This window comes from Pseudochaenichthys georgianus, chromosome 16, assembly GCF_902827115.2.
Source record: "Pseudochaenichthys georgianus chromosome 16, fPseGeo1.2, whole genome shotgun sequence".
Lineage (NCBI taxonomy): Eukaryota > Metazoa > Chordata > Actinopteri > Perciformes > Channichthyidae > Pseudochaenichthys > Pseudochaenichthys georgianus.
Genome location: NC_047518.2, coordinates 32,406,208 through 32,424,715, shown reverse-complemented (window position 1 = coordinate 32,424,715; position 18,508 = coordinate 32,406,208). Strand labels below are relative to the sequence as shown.

The window sequence follows — 18,508 nt, the reverse complement described above, 5'->3', positions numbered from 1 at the left end:
TACAGGAATAAATATACACAAAAAAAAGAAAAGAAATACAGGAATAAATAAATAAATGTGGGAATAAATGCAGTGCATTTAAATAAACACAAGAAAAGAAAAAGAAAAGTACAAAGAAAAAATACAAGTATTTCTACATTTATTTTCACTTACATTTATTAAAGTGCAGTGTCTTCGCCCTGCTGCTGCAAAGTGGGAGGAACGTATTTTTTAAATAATTTAAATTAAAAGTATACTAACTTGCCCAAATTGCACATATTGACACTAAACCAGTGTTCTTGTTTATTACATTCCTTTGTGCACGCTATTTTTCAGAACATGTACGTTATACTTTTAAAAAGTGGTGGGGACAAAATTGGCCATTTCAAAAAGTGGTGGGGACATGTCTCCAGCGTCCCCAGCGCAAATGACGCCTGTGGCTCCATGGTTCAAATATGACGGAGTACAAGATGTACTGACCATGGTAAGTTCTTATTATACATCCATGGTACCGACCATGGAGATGCTGGGCGTGTGCTGTTTGATAGACGTCTAGTTACAGCCAATAGGAAGGCAGTAGTATCACGTGACAGGAAGTACGCAACACTGCCACGCGGAGGTTTATATAAGGTTCAAGCGGAAGCGATAGGTCGCCATTTCATTTTGGGGTTGTTTAGTGGTGTAACAGTGGAAGTGCAGCGTAAACAGTGGTGGAAAAATTGGATTGTAATAACACTCCGCCTACAGGCCAATGGAAGCGGCCGTCAACCCGCATCACGACAGGTAAAGCGCGCTGTAATTTCTGTTCACACATTTGTGAAATGAAACGATGTAAATGTCTTGAAAGAAAGACTAACGTTAGCTTTGAGTGCATAATTTAACATTAGCTACGTTAGTTAGCCCTTCGATAACAACGCTAGCTTGTCAGCAAACGGTTGTCTCTGTACAGTGCCTTGTTTAGCTAGCTTTTAAAGCAGACTATCAAAACATGACTTGTTTACTTCATTGCAGCTAAATATGTTTGCACTTTATATGCAACCCTTTTCTTTTAGCTTTTAGCTTCTATAGAGAGCTCGCATAAAGGGAGGCAGATCATGACAGCTGCAGCACCTTCGGCTGGTTCCCCGCCCGGCTTTCTGTCAGTCGGTCATTCATCGCTCAGACACCCTGCAAACGCTAATCCCACTGCTCATGTGACTATCTCAGAACAAAACTGGAAATGTATACAGTCTACCACATGCTTAACACACATATCTTGCGACATGTAGCAGCCCCATATGAACCGATTTGTCAGGCAGTGTTGACGTCCAGTGGCGCGTTAGCTGTTTTGTTAGCTTCATAGCTCCTGTTCCGGTGCTATAACGTTTTATGCAGTGGAGAATGAGTGGGATCGACTAACGGAATCACAATGTAGCCTTTCCTATAGCATAATAAGGATTTCTTGTTCTTGATTTGACATTAACTTTCTCCCCATTATTCCTTTCTGTCATTGTGAGGCAGTGTTTACAAACAGTGAGGGCGGGGCGTCCGAACCACGCGATCACCAGCTGTTAAATTGTAAAACCAAGAGTCTGACTATTCTTTGTTTTGAAAGAAAACAACGATGCTTTTTAGCTCTATTGTGTGAGAACTGAGACATTTAAGTAACGCTATACGTTTATGCAATGCAGGTTAAAAACACAAAGCCACATTAGTAACCTGCAACTGTAAATGTTAACTAATGAATAATAACACAGTAGTCTATATCGTATATTAAGACGTTAGGATTCATGCAGCACGATTAATTCTCATGACACGACGTAATATACTGCATTTACTGTAGAGTTGATGAGCAAAGAGGATTATTGATGTGGGAAAGTTGTACTTAAGGTCAACTGTCACTTGAGGCTCAGTTGTCATTACCTGACTATATCATTGTATTAACATTGCATATGCTCAGCCTTAAACACTCCAGTAATATCACAACACCTTGAAACGTTGTTGTGTCTTTACCACAGGAGTCAAGAACATCTACAAGGTCCTGCTCATTTAATTGTAATGCTTCGATGCACAATGCAATGCTTCCAAACATTAAGTGTGCAAAAGGTAAATAACTTATAAAATGCCTCTACGGTTAATTCCCATCGAACAATCATTTTCTACAGCAATAACTTAATGTATATTTATTTTTAATAGCAAATGTTTACAGCACCAAGTATCGTCTGTGTCACGACTCACGAAGCATGTTTGTCAGACATTTTTTTATAATCATTTATATACTTTTTGTTCGTGTGAAAGCCAAGTTATTGAGATATATATATATATTATTTTGTTTGTGTTAAAATAGGCATAAAACCATTATTTTTAAGAGCTATTACCGTTACTCCGTGGACACAAAAGCACCACACAATCATTACCAGTAACCCAGTAAAAAAAAAAAACAAATACCAAAAAGACAAATATAGCTATATTTTCATTATTACAGAGATTAAGATTTTCTAGTGCATTTCCAGTAAAATATCACCAAAAAACGAATAAATCCCTATTGTTTCATTTAAATTAAAATGACACAATACTTGATAAATAATCTGGAAAGCTTAAATACATTAATACATTTGACTGGAAGTTTATATTGTATGTTTTCAATACACAATGGCTCATGTTTTTCTAAATGCTAATGTGGTGCAGCCTCTCATTGTGTTGCTGGCATTCTGAATGATGTAGAAAATGCACTCACAGGCTTTGCCACAGCTTGTGTGTCAGTGGGGCAAGTGTGTGTCCCAGGGACAAGTGTGTGTCCCAGGGACGTGCACAGATATTTGGAGGGGCTATTGCTCTAAACCGGAAAAAGGTACCCCCCCTCTCATCTCTACCCCTGAAGGCCAAGCCTTGTCTTGCAAGATATAATGTGATCTCTATTAACCTGAAGATGATCTCTCTGTTTTTCTGCCTCTCCCTTTCTTTTGCTGCTTGCATCTGCGAATCTGCTACTGCAAAAGCCATGTTCAATGGATTCATCTTATATTTATTCCACCTGGTCATGCCAATCATGTGCGATTCACTGCAGCAGTGATTCTTCATTCTTGCTTTTGCCTGCCTCCACCTGTTTACACCTCCAGACTTCCATGTAGACCAGTGCTTCTCAAAGTGTGGTCCGCGGATCACTGGTGGTCCGTGAGCGCCCCCTAGTGGTCCGTGAGTATATTGGTACAATTTCACATTTGAAATAAATAAATACATTTAAGTTTTCCGCACTCTCGCGGGAATATCTCCGCAATGGAGCGAGGTTAAGTTTCACCTTCGATTCCAGCACAACACCTTTGTCACACATGTTGCCACTTGTTTGTACCATTTTCAGGCGATTTGTAATCTGTTCTAGAAAAACGATGTGTTTGATATTTTTGGAGTTAGGTGGTCCGCGAGTGTTTTTTTAGTGGTCCTTGGTATGAAAAAGTTTGAGAAACACTGATGTAGACCTACTCTTGTACTTATCGTCATTCATAAAAATGCGACAGCTGAAGCAGTATAGCATCATTCTGTGGAGAATACTCCAACCAGGGGTTTTCATCATACCAGTGGCCCTGAAAAGACCTCCCATCTTGATTTTTTGGGGAACTGGACCAGAGGACGACAGGGTCCAATTGAGTGGGGGGTTTGGTAGCTGTAGCAAAAAAACTAATTATGAAGGTTTCACTTTTGTGGACTCTAATGTTACTGCCTCATTCTCCATCTCTTCCCTCTCAATCTCCATATCCTCCCCTTCCATCTCTTTGTCCTCAGTTCCTGTCTCTTCCTTCTCAATTCCTGTCTCCTTGTCCTCACTTTCTGTCTCTTTGTCCTCACTTCCTATCTCTTCCTTCTCAATTCCTGTCTCTTTCTCCTCATTTTCAGATTCTGTCTATCCTTTCTTCATTCTCGAGTCTGAACTGTTCTGGGCATCATTGTGTTTTGTCTCAGGCGCACCATCTATCAAATACAATTAAGAGAATGTTTTAGAGCTCTTTATAAGGCATTGTTGCAAAGTGTTCAAATAATGAAAGCATTATTACTGTTGTGATCTTCTTTTCACACTATAAAGGAGTTCAAAGATGGAGCCGTCTCCAAAAGAAACATTTTACATATATTCGTATTCGTAATCAGAATTAAGTAACATATACACTTAATTATTTGCTGCTATAAAAACATACAAAGACAACTGAACACTAGGGGTGTAACGGTATACGTATTTGTACCGAAAATATTCGGTATGGGCTCTTCGGTTCGGTACACGTGTGAACAACTTTTTGGAAGTAATCTCAGGGGCTGCATCGCAGCGTTCAGTGTAATTTGCTCACATTGGGTCACAGGTAGAGATGTCCCGATCCGATCACGTGATCGGGGATCGGAGCCGATCACGTGATTTTCAAAAGATCGGGGATCGGGAGAAAAAAATCGGGGATCGGGATTTTTTTTTTTTTTTTAATAAAATATTTTTTTTTTATTTAATGTTACAAAACAAAAATGACCATGTTCACGTCTTAAAGTCATCCTGAGGACTTAGTTTTGGTTTAAATTACACAACATCATGTATGTGTTGCCAGTGTTGGGAAAGTTCACTTTCTACATGAACTAGTTCAGTTCACAGTTCACACATTTTAAAATGAACTAGTTCAGTTCATAGTTCATAATTCAAAATGTTGAACTAAAGTTCATGGTTTCAAAAATGAACTAATTTATAGTTCATAGTTATTTTTTCAATAAGTTGCTTTGAGCTATTATTTGTCTCCTGTACGATGTTAATGGGCCATTTAAATGTTTACAATATCCTCAGAGGGCCGTACAAGTTATTGACCTCTGCTTAAAAAAACTAAAATCACAGCCCATTCATTTCATTCTGTGCAAAGAAAAAGCAACCTCTTAATCCAGATATCTCACCATGAGTCGCGTATGCATGCACGTGCAGGGTGTGGCATGACCACCAAAACAGAAAGATATGGACACAAGATGTGTGCAAATGTATTTAGTTTCCTATCCATGTGAACATGGTTTAAGTGGGGGGGGGACCTAACCTCCTCTAGGGGGGTCCGGAGGGCATGCTCCCCTGGGAAGATTTTTTTTTAATAGTTGAAGTCAAAAGCATCAATCTGGTGCACTTTGAGAGCAACATGAGGAGATCTATGGACACATCTCTCAACACCCAAACACAACTGTAAACAGATTTTCTTTTAATGTATGGACATTTTACAAATCACTCCCCTTTCAAACTGTATTCTTCTTTATTAATAACTGTCATATAGTATTTTATACCTGTTTACTTTATTCTCTTATTTTTTTGATAACTATAATGATCATATAAAGATGTACCTTTACCTCACTGGTTGTAGACAAAGCTTCTTATATTCGTTAGCATAGCTAGCTAACCAGATGCTAATGATAACAACACAGTTAGTGACTGTCTGATCAGTATGACAGATGAGCAGATCGCCACTGGGCTTTCAACTAAAGACACAGACACGCAGAAACTGCGGCATGTGTATGGACTTATCGGTACTGCAATTTCTGAAGTGCTGGAGTGGCGTTCTGGTGCTCTCCGTCAGAACTGCACCCCTGTCAGTCGAGACATATACCACGTGATGACACGTTAGGCTCGTGTTGTGTTCAAGGACCCTAACCGTGGCCAGGAAAAACAGGCACTCGCTTGTTTAATTTTTTTGCGGTCTAGATTTCTTTCATTTTTTATTTTTTGCGTGTGTTTATAAATTACCTCGAGAGCCGTACCAAATTGTCTCGCGGGCCGTATACGGCCCGGAGGCCGGAGGTTCCCCACCACTGCCGTAGAGTCTCACTCTGAGCGAGTGCTGCTGCAGCTGCTCTCGGCTTCGTCCATACTTCATTCAATGCTCGCCGGTTCCGCGGTTCCACATTGTTTCTTCTGAGGAGTCTGATATATTTAGTATATTTATATTTTAGTGCGACAGCCAGGGGTGACAGGCGCGTACGCGTCACAGGCAGCCTGCTGTTGCCAGATTGGGTGGTTTTCCGCATTATTTTGAAGCCTGTTTACGGTGTGTTTTAACTGGGTTTTCGGCTGAAAGGCATATGAAATCTGGTGCAATGTTGCAAGGCAGAGGTTCCGCATGGTGGAAAGAACAGAGCTACGTTCAACACGACCAATCTAATACGCCACCTGAGAAACAAACACCAACAACAACACGGCGAGTACACAGCGGCCACTCAGGTAACGGCACTGAAACAACCGACACTTTCAGAGACTTCTAAAAGGAAAGAGAAACTGCCCCAGAACAGTGAAAAGGCCAACACAATAACAGCCAAGATAGCTGAATTCATCGCGTTGGATGACCAGCCGTTATCTGTTACCTTTTTTTTCTCTTAATGCATTGCATAAAGATCGGATCGGGAAAAATCGGTATCGGCAGATTGTCAAAATCAAATGATCGGAATCGGATCGGGAGCAAAAAAAGGTGATCGGGACATCCCTATTTATAGACATTTTATTCATTGGGATAAACCCCCTGAGATGCACCATCTCGTTTTCGACAAGAGCAACAACTTACAGACATACATAAACAAAATGCAAAACATGACACACAAGACAAACCACATACAGTCTGTTAAGTGAAATTCAAGCAATGCACACAATCATTACAATTTGAGACAGTCAAATTATATATAAAATATATAGCCCCTCCAAATGTCTGTGCTCGCCCCTGGGTCTTTAACGCACCGGCACCAATACAATATGTAAAACAAGTAATCACACACATAGCGATATAGAACATAAATAATAAAAACGTACCTGATTTAAAACAGTTTTGTGGTCATACTGTGGAATGAATTCACACGAGATATTCATTAAAAATTTCGCGGGCAATTACATATAAGAAGAAAGAAAAGAAGAAGAAGAAGTAAAATAAACGGTAGAAGAAGAATGAGGCTGCTAACGCTAAGGCTACAATAATTGTATTGCTGCGAACAAGCACCACGCCATTGAAACATCAACTTTGATACAATTTTATTTCACCTTGCTATGTGTTTATAAAGCATATTTAAAAACGGGGACATTTCCGGGGACAGATTGAGCCGGGAATTGGCCACCAAAGCCAGGCAGGCATTTGGTATGATCACCATAGCCATATGAGGCTGGACTGGGAGGACTTTCCTTTGCTTCCAGCTGTCAGATTGTAAACAAAGTCACGTGGCAGATGACAGCGCTGAGCACTGACAAGGTGTGTTTTATTGCAACGAGACGCTACAATACTAATTGTGGGTTTATCATGTTGACTTGGCCACAACAGAAAAAAAGACTTTTGCTCTCCAGAGGGGCAGGTCAGCCAAAGAGGGAAAACGGGCCGATGCCCGGGAAACATTAGCCCGTACCTGTGCACGTTCCTGTCCTGTCCTGAGATGTAACTTTTTCTAAATTTGGTTCATGTGCTCTGGGGAGATAAAGTGGAAAAATGGAACAATAGGGTTTATGGTGACATGATGACCTCATCTAACTTCATAGACAGAGAGACTCGTTGGGTCTATTTACAATTTGTCCATGTAGTTGTGTTGAACCACAGCTAAGTCTGAAGAGATGCCTGATAAGTTGATCTTTAGAGTCTCTTTTCTCTAACTTAAGTTCTTCAATTCCTTTTGGGAAATGTGTCCTTTTTAAATTCTACAAATTCTTAATGCTAACTGTACGAGTTCTGAGCAGCTGTACTGCCCAAGGACAAACTCACATTTTGAGGCCACAGTGCCTCAAATCAAGGGCATTTGCTGGAGTATCCCTGACATTCATTATTTTGTAAATAGAAAACATTGTACCGACAAGAGCAGACTTTAGATTTGAACCCAACGTGCCCTGCTTATAAGGACCTGTTTTAGGAAAGTATTTAAAGTATTTGTGTTGGATATTCATTATGTATTAGCTTTATAGTTATGTTTATTAACATTAGTAGTTAGTTGTGCAGTAACCTTGTGCATCATTAACATATATAATAACAAATAATAAAAAACAAATATGAATCTCATTATTATTATCATGAGTGTCAGGAAATAACAAAGATGTAATTCACGATCCTATCGTTTGTGTCTGCACAACACATCCCTAATGCTAAATCCCATCATTATTTCCCCATGATTTATAATGTATTAATGAGTCAAATATAATAAAACAAATATATATTTAATTTTTTTTTCTGGATTTATGTGATATATAATAGATATTGGGGTCTTATTAGACTTATTACAAGTTCATGTTTTTTTAAGAGTGAAGGCCGGGCCATGCTATGGTTGTTCCCATGTCTGTGCTAAAAGTAGCAGCCTATTGATAGAATCTGAGTTTCCCAGATGACGGATCACTGACTGGGAGGACAGAGCCATATTCAGTTGTCATGGTTCAGTGGAATAAAGCATATAAAGCCTGCACTTTATGACAATAAACTTTTTCCATGGACGTGGGTAGCAGATTTGTGAGTCAATGGCTGCATCAATGAGGTTAACAAAGGCCATACAGTACTGTGAACTTATAAGAGCAATTTATTTCACTAGCTGAACATAATTCTTGCTGTTTCTTTCCTCCTAAATATGTGTTCACTGTTCTCCTTTTTTTATAATCTCCAAAAAAGTGATATGATGTTTGCAATTTCATTCTAACTTTAATGTGAGGTAGCATCTTAGGTCCTGCAGGTTTTTTCTGATTGTTCCCTCTTATCTCATCCTCTTCGTCTCCTCCCCATCAGCTCCCTGGTTGGATTGTCCGGCGGCGGGATGGACCAACACAGTAGTTCAGGCAAACGCATTCGTAAGCCCTCCCTGCTGTACGAAGACTTTGAGAGCCCGTCTTTGCCGCACACGATGCCTCAGGGTCCTCCTCCCCCACCACAGCCCCCGGTGAAGGATCCCAGCCGGCCGAGCCGCATGACCAACCAGCTGCAGTTTCTCCAGAAGACTCTGATGAAGTCACTGTGGAGGCATCAGTTTGCCTGGCCTTTCCACGAGCCTGTGGATGCCTACAGGCTTAGCCTGCCGGTGAGTTAAACGCAAGCGCATCAGACTAGGGCTGCACGATTTTGGGAAAAAAAAGGTCTAATTGCGATTTTTCTGACAAATATTGCGATTGCGATTCGATTTGCGATATTTGTTTTTAAGCGACCCAATGGAAGTTTATTGTAAAATGCAGCCATATCTCCGGCTAGGAAGGTCGCATCAACGTGCTCCCGTCTCTAGCACCCCCGCAGCCCGAGCTACGAGTGAAAGAACTAAACTTACATGAAACTTCCGTTGGGTTGCTTTAAAGTCAAGCTTCAGTTTCAGATTCACCCTGTAATAGATGTAAAACATGTGATGGAGCATTACTAACCTGACTCAGATGGTTTGTTTCACCAAACCATGTAGGAAAGCTCCATTGGAAGCCATTGGGAAAGGGCAGGCACTTTCAAAAATACTTTGCAGGTGATTGGATCAATCTGTCGATCACCTTCTATCATGGTCCACTTCTGATTGGTTAACAATGGCTGGTACATGTTGAGAACAGCACTTCTGATTGGTGTGGATGACTGACACACAAGAAGAACAAAAAAAAAAGTTTAAAAAAAAAGTAAAAAAGTATTTTTTTAAATCGCAGGCTTTGCGATTTGATAATCGCATCATTTAAATTCACGATTTCGATTTAAAATCGATTAATCGTTCAGCCCTACATCAGACTTTCCCTTTCTTTTTTCATTTGATATCTGTCAAGTTTTATTTATGTCTCTGATTTGGTCAATTTGCCAATGGTCAAATGCTCCATCATTTTGTTTAATAACATTTCTTTGTCTTTTTCATCATGTTTTTTAAGGATTACCATAAAATTATCAAACAACCCATGGATATGGGGACCATCAAAAAGCGCCTGGAGAACAATTACTATCGCAGTGCAAGTGAGTGCATACAGGACTTCAACACAATGTTCACCAACTGCTACATCTACAACAAGGTAGGTTATAAGGTAAAAAAACAGATTACATATCATGTGAACCTTACCCAGACCTGGGATAATAATTGATTGTATAGACTCAAGGCACTGGTAACATATCCTAGTTTTAACGGAAGATAAAACACTTTTATGTTTTTTGATGATCGAGGCCCAGAAGCAGACCTGGAGGTTTACTTAAAGTGGACCTATTATGCTATATTGGAAAAATATATTGTAGGGCCATACCTATACAAAACATGTCTGTGAAGTTTTTTGCTTAAAATACCAAACGGATCACCCATTGTAGCCATGCTTCATACTGCTCATACCCCTCTTTTGCAGCCCTGTTGCAAACAGGCTGATTCTGCTTTAAATGGAACAGCTGCTGCTAGCCACGCCCCTTTGTAGTGTCATACAGCTTTCCCCTGCTACTGCTAGAGAGAGATTTCTACCGGGAGAAACTCAGCTAAACGCTGCAGTGATTAAATGCCATGTTATGCTCCTAACATCTTCAAGCTTTATTTATGAAACAGTATGGAGCTCAAACCTTTCTCTCTCGCAGGGTTTAGCACAAGGACATTACGTTACACATATTCTCTCCAGTAGCCTACAGCGTTAGCTCCATGGTTAGCTCTGAGTGTTAGCATGCTTGCTAATGTAAACACACAGCATATTGCTCCCAAAACACGCCGCGCATTGTTTCTGATACAGCACATAGCTTGACATGTTCTTTCTTAAGTGTTTACCGCTAGAACAGTGCCATTATATGTATTATATATATATAACAACTGTACTCTAAGCCTCCAGCAGACATCCTGCTGAATACAGATACACAGCTGTGAGAGGGGATTCAGCTAGACTACTGTATACGGAGACGATAGGTTGAGACCATAGGTTGGGACGTGTCACGTCGGCCGGATGTCGCCAATGACGTTATAGGAGCGAGAATTCTGGATCTGCTTGTTAGCACCCCGCCCTTTTTTTTTTTTTTAGAGATGTGGGTACGGAAGAAAATAGAAAGGGTTTTGTTTTCTGACACTTTTTGAGTTCCCTGACACCGGGGACACATATTTATGTTTAAAAGACATCAAAAAGTGCATTTTGCATAATAGGTCCCCTTTAAGATTCTGAGAGAGGGATATTTTACACCTCTTTATTTCCCATGAGAAAGGGGTTATCCAACACTTTGCAAAAAGAATCTTGTCTGGGATGCTATTTTAGTCATAACATAACCTGTGCTGACTTGCATTTAACTTGTTATTCAAAAGTGAAAATGGAAATGTTAAGTTGACAAAGAAACTAATGACATCAACATCCTCAACTCAAACATGTTGCTGCCTCATAAGATTTAGGGGAGATCCATTACTTGTTTTAACAAATCAGACAACTTCTCTTGAAATGTACTATACTTCAGATGAAAATCAAAGATGCATTCAACGATTTCTTTAATAAATCTTCGATAGAGAGTCAAGTATCATGACCGTGGTTGTAATAATTGTAGTTGTAAAGAATCCGAAAGAAAAGTTGATTATTTCTTAGCAGCGAGGGTTGATTCAGATAATTAAAAAATCATTTTCATCCACGTTCCACTGTTTTTACCTTTTTGTTATTCATTTAATTTGTAACATATTAGAAACAATGTCAAACTCCAGAACAAATGGCAAGCATTTAGGTAGTTGTTCCAAGCAAATGTTTGGTTTTTTTCAGACTGTTCATGATTTCTACATCATTACAACACTGATTTAAAAAGTGTATTCAAATAAATCTCTATTCCAAGAAAAAAAAAAGTTTTTGTTTTACTGTTAAGGCTTCTTAATAGTGTGCTAATGTTTTTATAAATTGTTTCCTTGGGTAGCCGAATGACGACATTGTGCTGATGGCCCAGCCCTTAGAGAAGATCTTCCTCCAGAAGGTGGCCCAGATGCCCGAGGAAGAGGTTGAGCTGCCTCCTCCAACTCCTCGCAGCAAGAACAGCCGGGGAGGAGGTCGCAAATTTAACTGTGAGTTTGTGACTGTGTTGCAGATTTTGAAATAGTTTCTATCATAGCATTCATATAAGCAGCAATATTAAAGGTCACCTATTATGCAAAATCCACTTTTTCATGTCTTTTATACGTTAACATGTGTCCCTTCTGTGTAAAGAGATTCTGAAAGTTTCAGGAAAAAGGATTTGCTCACTTTTTGTCCTGATCCATATATATAAAAACCTGTCTGAAAATGAGCTGATCAGATTTTGGCCACTTTATGATTTCATGATTTTTTGGGCCCCCCCACCTTATCACCTGAATCTCCTCCTCGAGCACCATTGTGTTCTTTTTAATCAAATATCTCTCAGAGGGCGTTGGGAGTGGCTCCTTATTTTCATCTAATGCAGGGGTCTCCAACCTTTCTTAGGATGATAGCTACTTTCAAAAAAAGTGGTGAGCTCCTTTTTTTTTTTTTTTAACATTATTATATGCTTACCTGTAACCTTTGTGTGCTGTTTTGGTCTGTGGGACCCGTTTTTAGTGTTTACTAAAATAAAATGTATGCAATTTAATTATTTTAACCTGCTTTATTCGGGGGTGGACCTCACCTCCTCTAGGGGGGTCCGGGGGCATGCACTCCCGGGAAGATTTTTTTTTTTTTTAAATGTTGAAGTTAAATGCATCAATCTGGTGCACTTTGAGCACGAAAAAAAAAAAAAAGTTTTAACAACATGTTTATTTATTGACTTTTCATTCCTGTATAATCATTTTGCGCAAAGATGGCACTGTTTGTCAGAGCACTTCATCCTTCTGGGATTTCATGAAGAACAGCTCCAACGCCTGTGTGTATGGGAACACCTCTGGTGCTGGTCCATTAACTGCCAGTGTTTCCCACAGATCTTTTCCCCACATATCTGAAATATACTTGGGGGGGTGGTGGTAGCGGGGGGGGGGGTGAGGTGACGTGCAACAACATTAACCTTTCTGTTGGTCGCTTGTTAGCAGACCCTTCACGCGATGGCAGAGCGAACAGGTACAGGCAGGGCCCATAATGATAGCCCTATAGTTTAAATCTACTACCCACACATGGAAATGGGTTACTTTAAAAAAAAAAAAAAATGTATTTAGGAACCTATCCATGTGATTTTTAGTGGGGGTCGACCTCAAATCCTCTATGGGGGTCCAGGGGCATGCCCCCCCGGTAAGATTTTATTTTTTATTTTGGAGTTGAATGCATCAATCTGGTGCATTTTGAGGGGAAAATAAAGAGACTAGATCTATGGAAACACCTATATTAAACAGAACTGTATACATTTCAATAATCATAAAATCATGGCCATAACCAATACCATACCTTTTCCAATATGAAAAAAACACTGAAACTTGTTTATTAATTTATTTTTGGTTCATTTATAGTTGTGAGTGTGTCTGTGCTCCTGAATCAGCCTCTCCTGTCTCCCTCCTCTCCCCCTGCTCCTCTTTGAGGCAGCAGCAAAGACTAGTTTTCTCTCAACAAGTTTTAAAAGTGTATCTTACCTTTTTTCACCCAGTTAACTTTTTATTTATTTATTCATGCATATTTTACTAATCACATTACATTTCATTTAGCTGACGCTTTTATCCAAAGCGACTTATAATGACCGATTACAGGGACATTCTCCCTGGAGTAACTAAGGGCTAAGTGCCTTACTCAAGGGCACACTAGTGGTGGTGTTCCTCGCGGGATTTGAACTCACAGCCTTCCGATCTTCAGCCCACCTCGCTATCCATTAGACCAATCACTACCCTCTCAAATGGAAATATGTGTTTACATAAATGGTGACCACACCGTTTGAGACCCACTGAGAACTTAGACTAAGTTAACTATCTAAACACTCAGAGAGTCCTTTACCTCACCTGAGCTGAGGTTATCCCGAGCTTGAATGACACACAGAGACCAATCAAGGGCTTTGATTTATGATCTGTATGACAGTGGCCATGTCGGCAGGCCACATCATGTGGACAGCCAGTCACCCTGTGTGAGGCAGGCCACTTAACAGGCCAGAAGGAGGCGAGATCAGTGCAAGGGAGCGAGGGATCATTGTCCACAAGTTAATCGATCGCAGATGGCGTCGTGGTCACGGACGAATAAAAAAAAAAATTATAAAAAAAAAAAAATCGAGAAATATACTTGGGCGGCCGTTAATATACCTGGGCGGCCGCCCAAGTATAGTCTCTGTGTGGGAAACCCTGGAGAGCTACTCAGCATATTGGGTGAAGGTATATGTGAACACCTGGAGACACTGAATCACTTCTCTGACTCTATGGCTCTTGTGACCGAGAGTTGACCAGTCATAAAACTGATAATGTCAGCAATAACTGAGACTTCCCATTCCTTAAGACAGATAACAGACTTAGGCTTCGTCGTAAATGTCAACAGGCCGAAAGGTCAAATATCTTAAGTAAAGACAAAATTAATCCCTAACAAAAGGGAGCTGCATACTTTTCAATAATCCAAAAATCTTTAGAATATGATCACAACAAATATCAACTTGTTTATTCTTATCTTATGTTACCTAGTTAGCATATATTTAACAAACGCTTGCTTGGCGAGATACTAATTGAGGGCTTGCGAGCTACCGGTAGCTTGCGATCGACGTGTTGGAGACCCCTGATCTAAAGTAAAAGACAGAGAATCAGCACTTTTGAAACCGAGGGGATTATTTGATGCTGCAATGCATGATCTGTTTTGCATTTGGAGCCAAACATTTCAGAGACATGTTTTGTATATATATCTGAGACCAGGGTTGGGAGGGTTACTTTGTAAATATAATCAGTTACTGATTACTGAATACATGGCTCTGAAAGTAATCAGAATACAGTTACCTGTCTTAAAAACGTAATCAGATTACTTTTAGATTACTTTTGGATTACTTTCTTTTTCCATAACAGATGGGTATGTTTTGGTGAACAGGAGACACAAAAAGCAAAAGGAAACTGAACGTGTTTTTACTGTTGTAATGGCTTATCAAGAGCACAACTGAAACATAACATCTGAAACGATGTAACAACATAATAAACTTGTTGGGGATGCAGCTTGGGATGTGAGGAGTGAGGGACACGGCTTAGAACGGGCGTGTCGCCTTCTGTCCTGCCAGTGTTGGCAGGACATGAATTAAAATGTCGAACTCAGACTTCATTTTAAGGACATTTCGGCCAGGGGTGTATTTTTGTTTAAGCACCGGATTGGCAAAACAGGAGAGTGTGTGCACCAGTCTGCCTTGATCTATGAATTCATGTCCGTGACACTCACAGTATCTGCTGCCCGCAGCTGTTTTATAGAAGGAAAACCTCCTTCACTTCATGAAATCTCTGCAGTGCCAGGAGGCAGCGGGAGGGTTAACTCAGCCTCTGAGAAGACGAGCGCCTTTCACGCACCGCCTTCACTGTGTTTACCTTCAGAATCATTAGAAAGGCTAAAGAGCGGTGTGGCTGATGTGTTTTAACCACACACACCTCTACACACACACACACACAGACGCGCGATTTAAACGCAGACTTTTGTTCCTCCATGTTTATTTGTTATCGTTTCATTGAGCGGACCCGCCCCTTCTTTTCAAACGCTTCCTTTTTTGGATCATCGCTGTGATGATTCGGCTGTACCTTTAGTAATGAATATTAAATGTTGTGAGGAAATCTTTCCACCAATAATTCCAATAAGTAATCCAAAATGTATTCACTTCAGGTTTACGAAAGTAACTGTAATCAGATTACTCGTTTTTCAAATGTAACGCGAGCTGAATACAGTTACTTGATTTTTGTATTCTGATTACGTAACGCCGTTACATGTATTCCGTTACAACCCAACCCTGTCTGAGACCTATAATATATTGATGAAAAACAGTATAATAGGGGACCTTTAAGATCATGCATGTCCCCAGTGATATTTGCTTTACTCTTAACTTTTCAATCTAGGGCTAAATCCCATCACTAAAGTTGAATATGTGTCTCTCCCCAGCGAGGGCTCAGCAGGTGCCGGCAGTGTCCCAGTCAGCCTACTCCCCTTTTTCTCTTCTTCCTCGGACACGGGGGAGTCCATGCTGGCCAACTCTCCCCAGACTGTGCTAACCAAAAGCCTCCCACCGGCCAACATCATGAGCCTGCCGCTAACACAGCCCACCACCAAGGTACAATAAACTCATCAATGTTATTTATAGTTAGCAAAATTACTGTAGGGGTGTAACGGTTCACATAATTCACGGTTCGGTAGTACCTCGGTTTGGGGGTCACGGTTCGGTACGGGTTCGGGACAACAAGTAAAAGCAAAACAAAGTCCAAAATGCATAATTCCAGGTTTGTTGTCATTTATTTTTGAACAGTAGTGCAAGTTTCAGTATACAAATAAGGAACATTTTGAATAATTAACTGTATTAAACAGTTAAAAGCAAACCACAAACAGTGCACACACACTCAGATGGCCATATTATCTATAATGGCTGATGTCAAACAAAAAGGTTTCATCAAGCTGTACAACTAAAAAGAATGTCTTGAAAATATTACACAATAAATGATAAAGTGTTTCAAGGGCGCATAGTCGTTGAAATATATATGTCAATAGCTTCCTTTATTTATTTTGGTCTCTCGGTTTTCATGTCTATTGGCTTCCTAAAAACAGCGGGGATAAGCTGTTGAACTGCTGTTGTCTTTTGCCGGGCTGCGGTGATTGGCAAATCTCTGGGTGATGCCTTCGGATATGATTTAGCATGTTTGGCGTGTGTTACCATTTGCATACCGCACCGCTGTCGAACAACGCCGACACACACCGTCCTCGTCCGATCCACCAGTCGCACTCCTTCGTTATTATAGTCCACAGGGAACCCGAAATGTTCCCAGACAGATGATTTAAAAGAAGCAGGTGTTTCTTCTTCTAGCTCCTGTGTGTCTGAAATCGCCATACTAACTTTTCTTCTTTTTCTTCTTGTATTTTGTTCATTTTGTTGAGTTTTCTTCTTGTTCTTCCTTTGTTGTTTAAGGGCGGCTGGCAAACAGCTTTTAGGCGCAATACCGCCCCCTGGATTATATATAGTGTAATGGATACTGCCCTGAGTGACAGACTTTTTTCCACTCATAAAAAAAGGCGTATTCGTTGTGTGACTGCATGTGCTGAACCGTGACGTCCAAACCGTGACGTCCAAACCGTGACGTCCAAACCGTGACGTCCAAACCGTGACGGTTCGGGACGAACACAGATACCGTTACACCCCTATAACGTCTATGACATTTAAATGAAACAATGAATGACAACCAAGAGCAGCAAGTGAAGCTCTTGCATATTCAATTTAACACAAATGTCTAGGGTGGGGTTGCTTATGGGGCTGCTGAAACATGTAGTATATGTATCTTAAAGGAATATGATGAAGATGGACTTAAACCTTAGTATTGTGACATCCCCACTTTATATTTCTAGAAAAAGGTGTGAAACGTAAGGCAGACACCACCACCCCCTCCACCATGGGATTAACTGTGGGCCTGTCAGGAGCAACACACATGGTGGGCTTGGGGAAAGGAGGCCACGGGGGCCAGGTCCACGACACCTCCATGCACTCCATCTCTTCCATGGGGGGCATGAGCCTGGAGACCCCGCCTGGGATGGGCCTGGTGAGGAGCCCTGGAGGTCCCATCCTGCTCCAGCCAATGATGGCGGGCGGTGGACGCAGAGTGGGCAGCGGACGCCCCATCAAACCCCCCAAAAAGGACCTGCCTGACTCAGTCCAGGCTCAGCCCCTGAAGAAGGGCAAAATGAGCCCCCAGCTGAGGTACTGCAGCGGCCTGCTGAAGGACATGTTGTCAAAGAAACATGCAGCGTACGCCTGGCCGTTCTACACCCCTGTGGACGCAGCTGCACTGGGACTTCATGACTATCATGATATCATTAAATGTCCCATGGACCTCAACTCCATCAAGGTGACTTGCTTTTAACTTTTTAATTACTGAATTATAACATATCAAAACTTTTTTTTTACAAGATTAGTAGGGAGTTTAGTGGCAGTTTGTTTTAAAAAGTCCTGTGCACAAACACATTTTAAGTTCCTGTGCTTTACTGTAGGATGTAGTAATAAATAATAAAAATTATTATAAGAAAAGCCTTATAAATAAGAACAACCTGTAAAGCTCCCACAGTGATTTTAAAATAAATGTATGTTGTGTCAGATCTTTCAATATTTTTTAAAATATGATAAAATGGGTTATGTTTTGTAAATTGGCAATTAGTATTAAGTAGTATTAAACTGATAACTGGAAGAAAAAAACATTTCGTTGACGTTCTAAAACTGTTTGTCTCTTCATCAGAGGAAGATGGACTGTCGGGAATACAGAGACGCTCAACAGTTTGCTAGCGAAATCAGACTCATGTTCTCAACTGCTACAAGTACAACCCACCCGACCATGATGTTGTTGGCATGGCACGGAAACTGCAGGTGAGCTTATCTGTCCAATTGTATTTTTGAAATAATCAGGCCTGAAATAAAAGTGCAACCGACTGTGAAAAAAACCTTTCTCTGTGACAGTTAATTTGTCATTTTCTCCCCTTTCTTAACGTTTCTTTAATTTGCTTTCTTTTTGTGCCCCAGGATGTGTTTTGAGTTCCGATTTGCCAAGATGC

At 40.5% G+C, this 18,508-nt stretch overlaps 1 protein-coding gene across 1 annotated transcript; it reads left to right on the top strand.

Annotated features, from left to right (window-relative positions):
- Positions 1–656: 656 nt before the first annotated feature.
- Positions 657–18,488, top strand: brd2b (bromodomain containing 2b). Its single transcript, XM_071206063.1, is given in 11 exon segments — positions 657–762; positions 8,688–8,976; positions 9,785–9,922; positions 11,757–11,901; positions 15,866–15,918; positions 15,921–16,034; positions 16,118–16,163; positions 17,315–17,811; positions 18,196–18,259; positions 18,262–18,323; positions 18,477–18,488. Coding segments are annotated over 11 exon segments (1,452 nt in total). The 5' UTR covers positions 657–730.
- Positions 18,489–18,508: the final 20 nt, after the last annotated feature.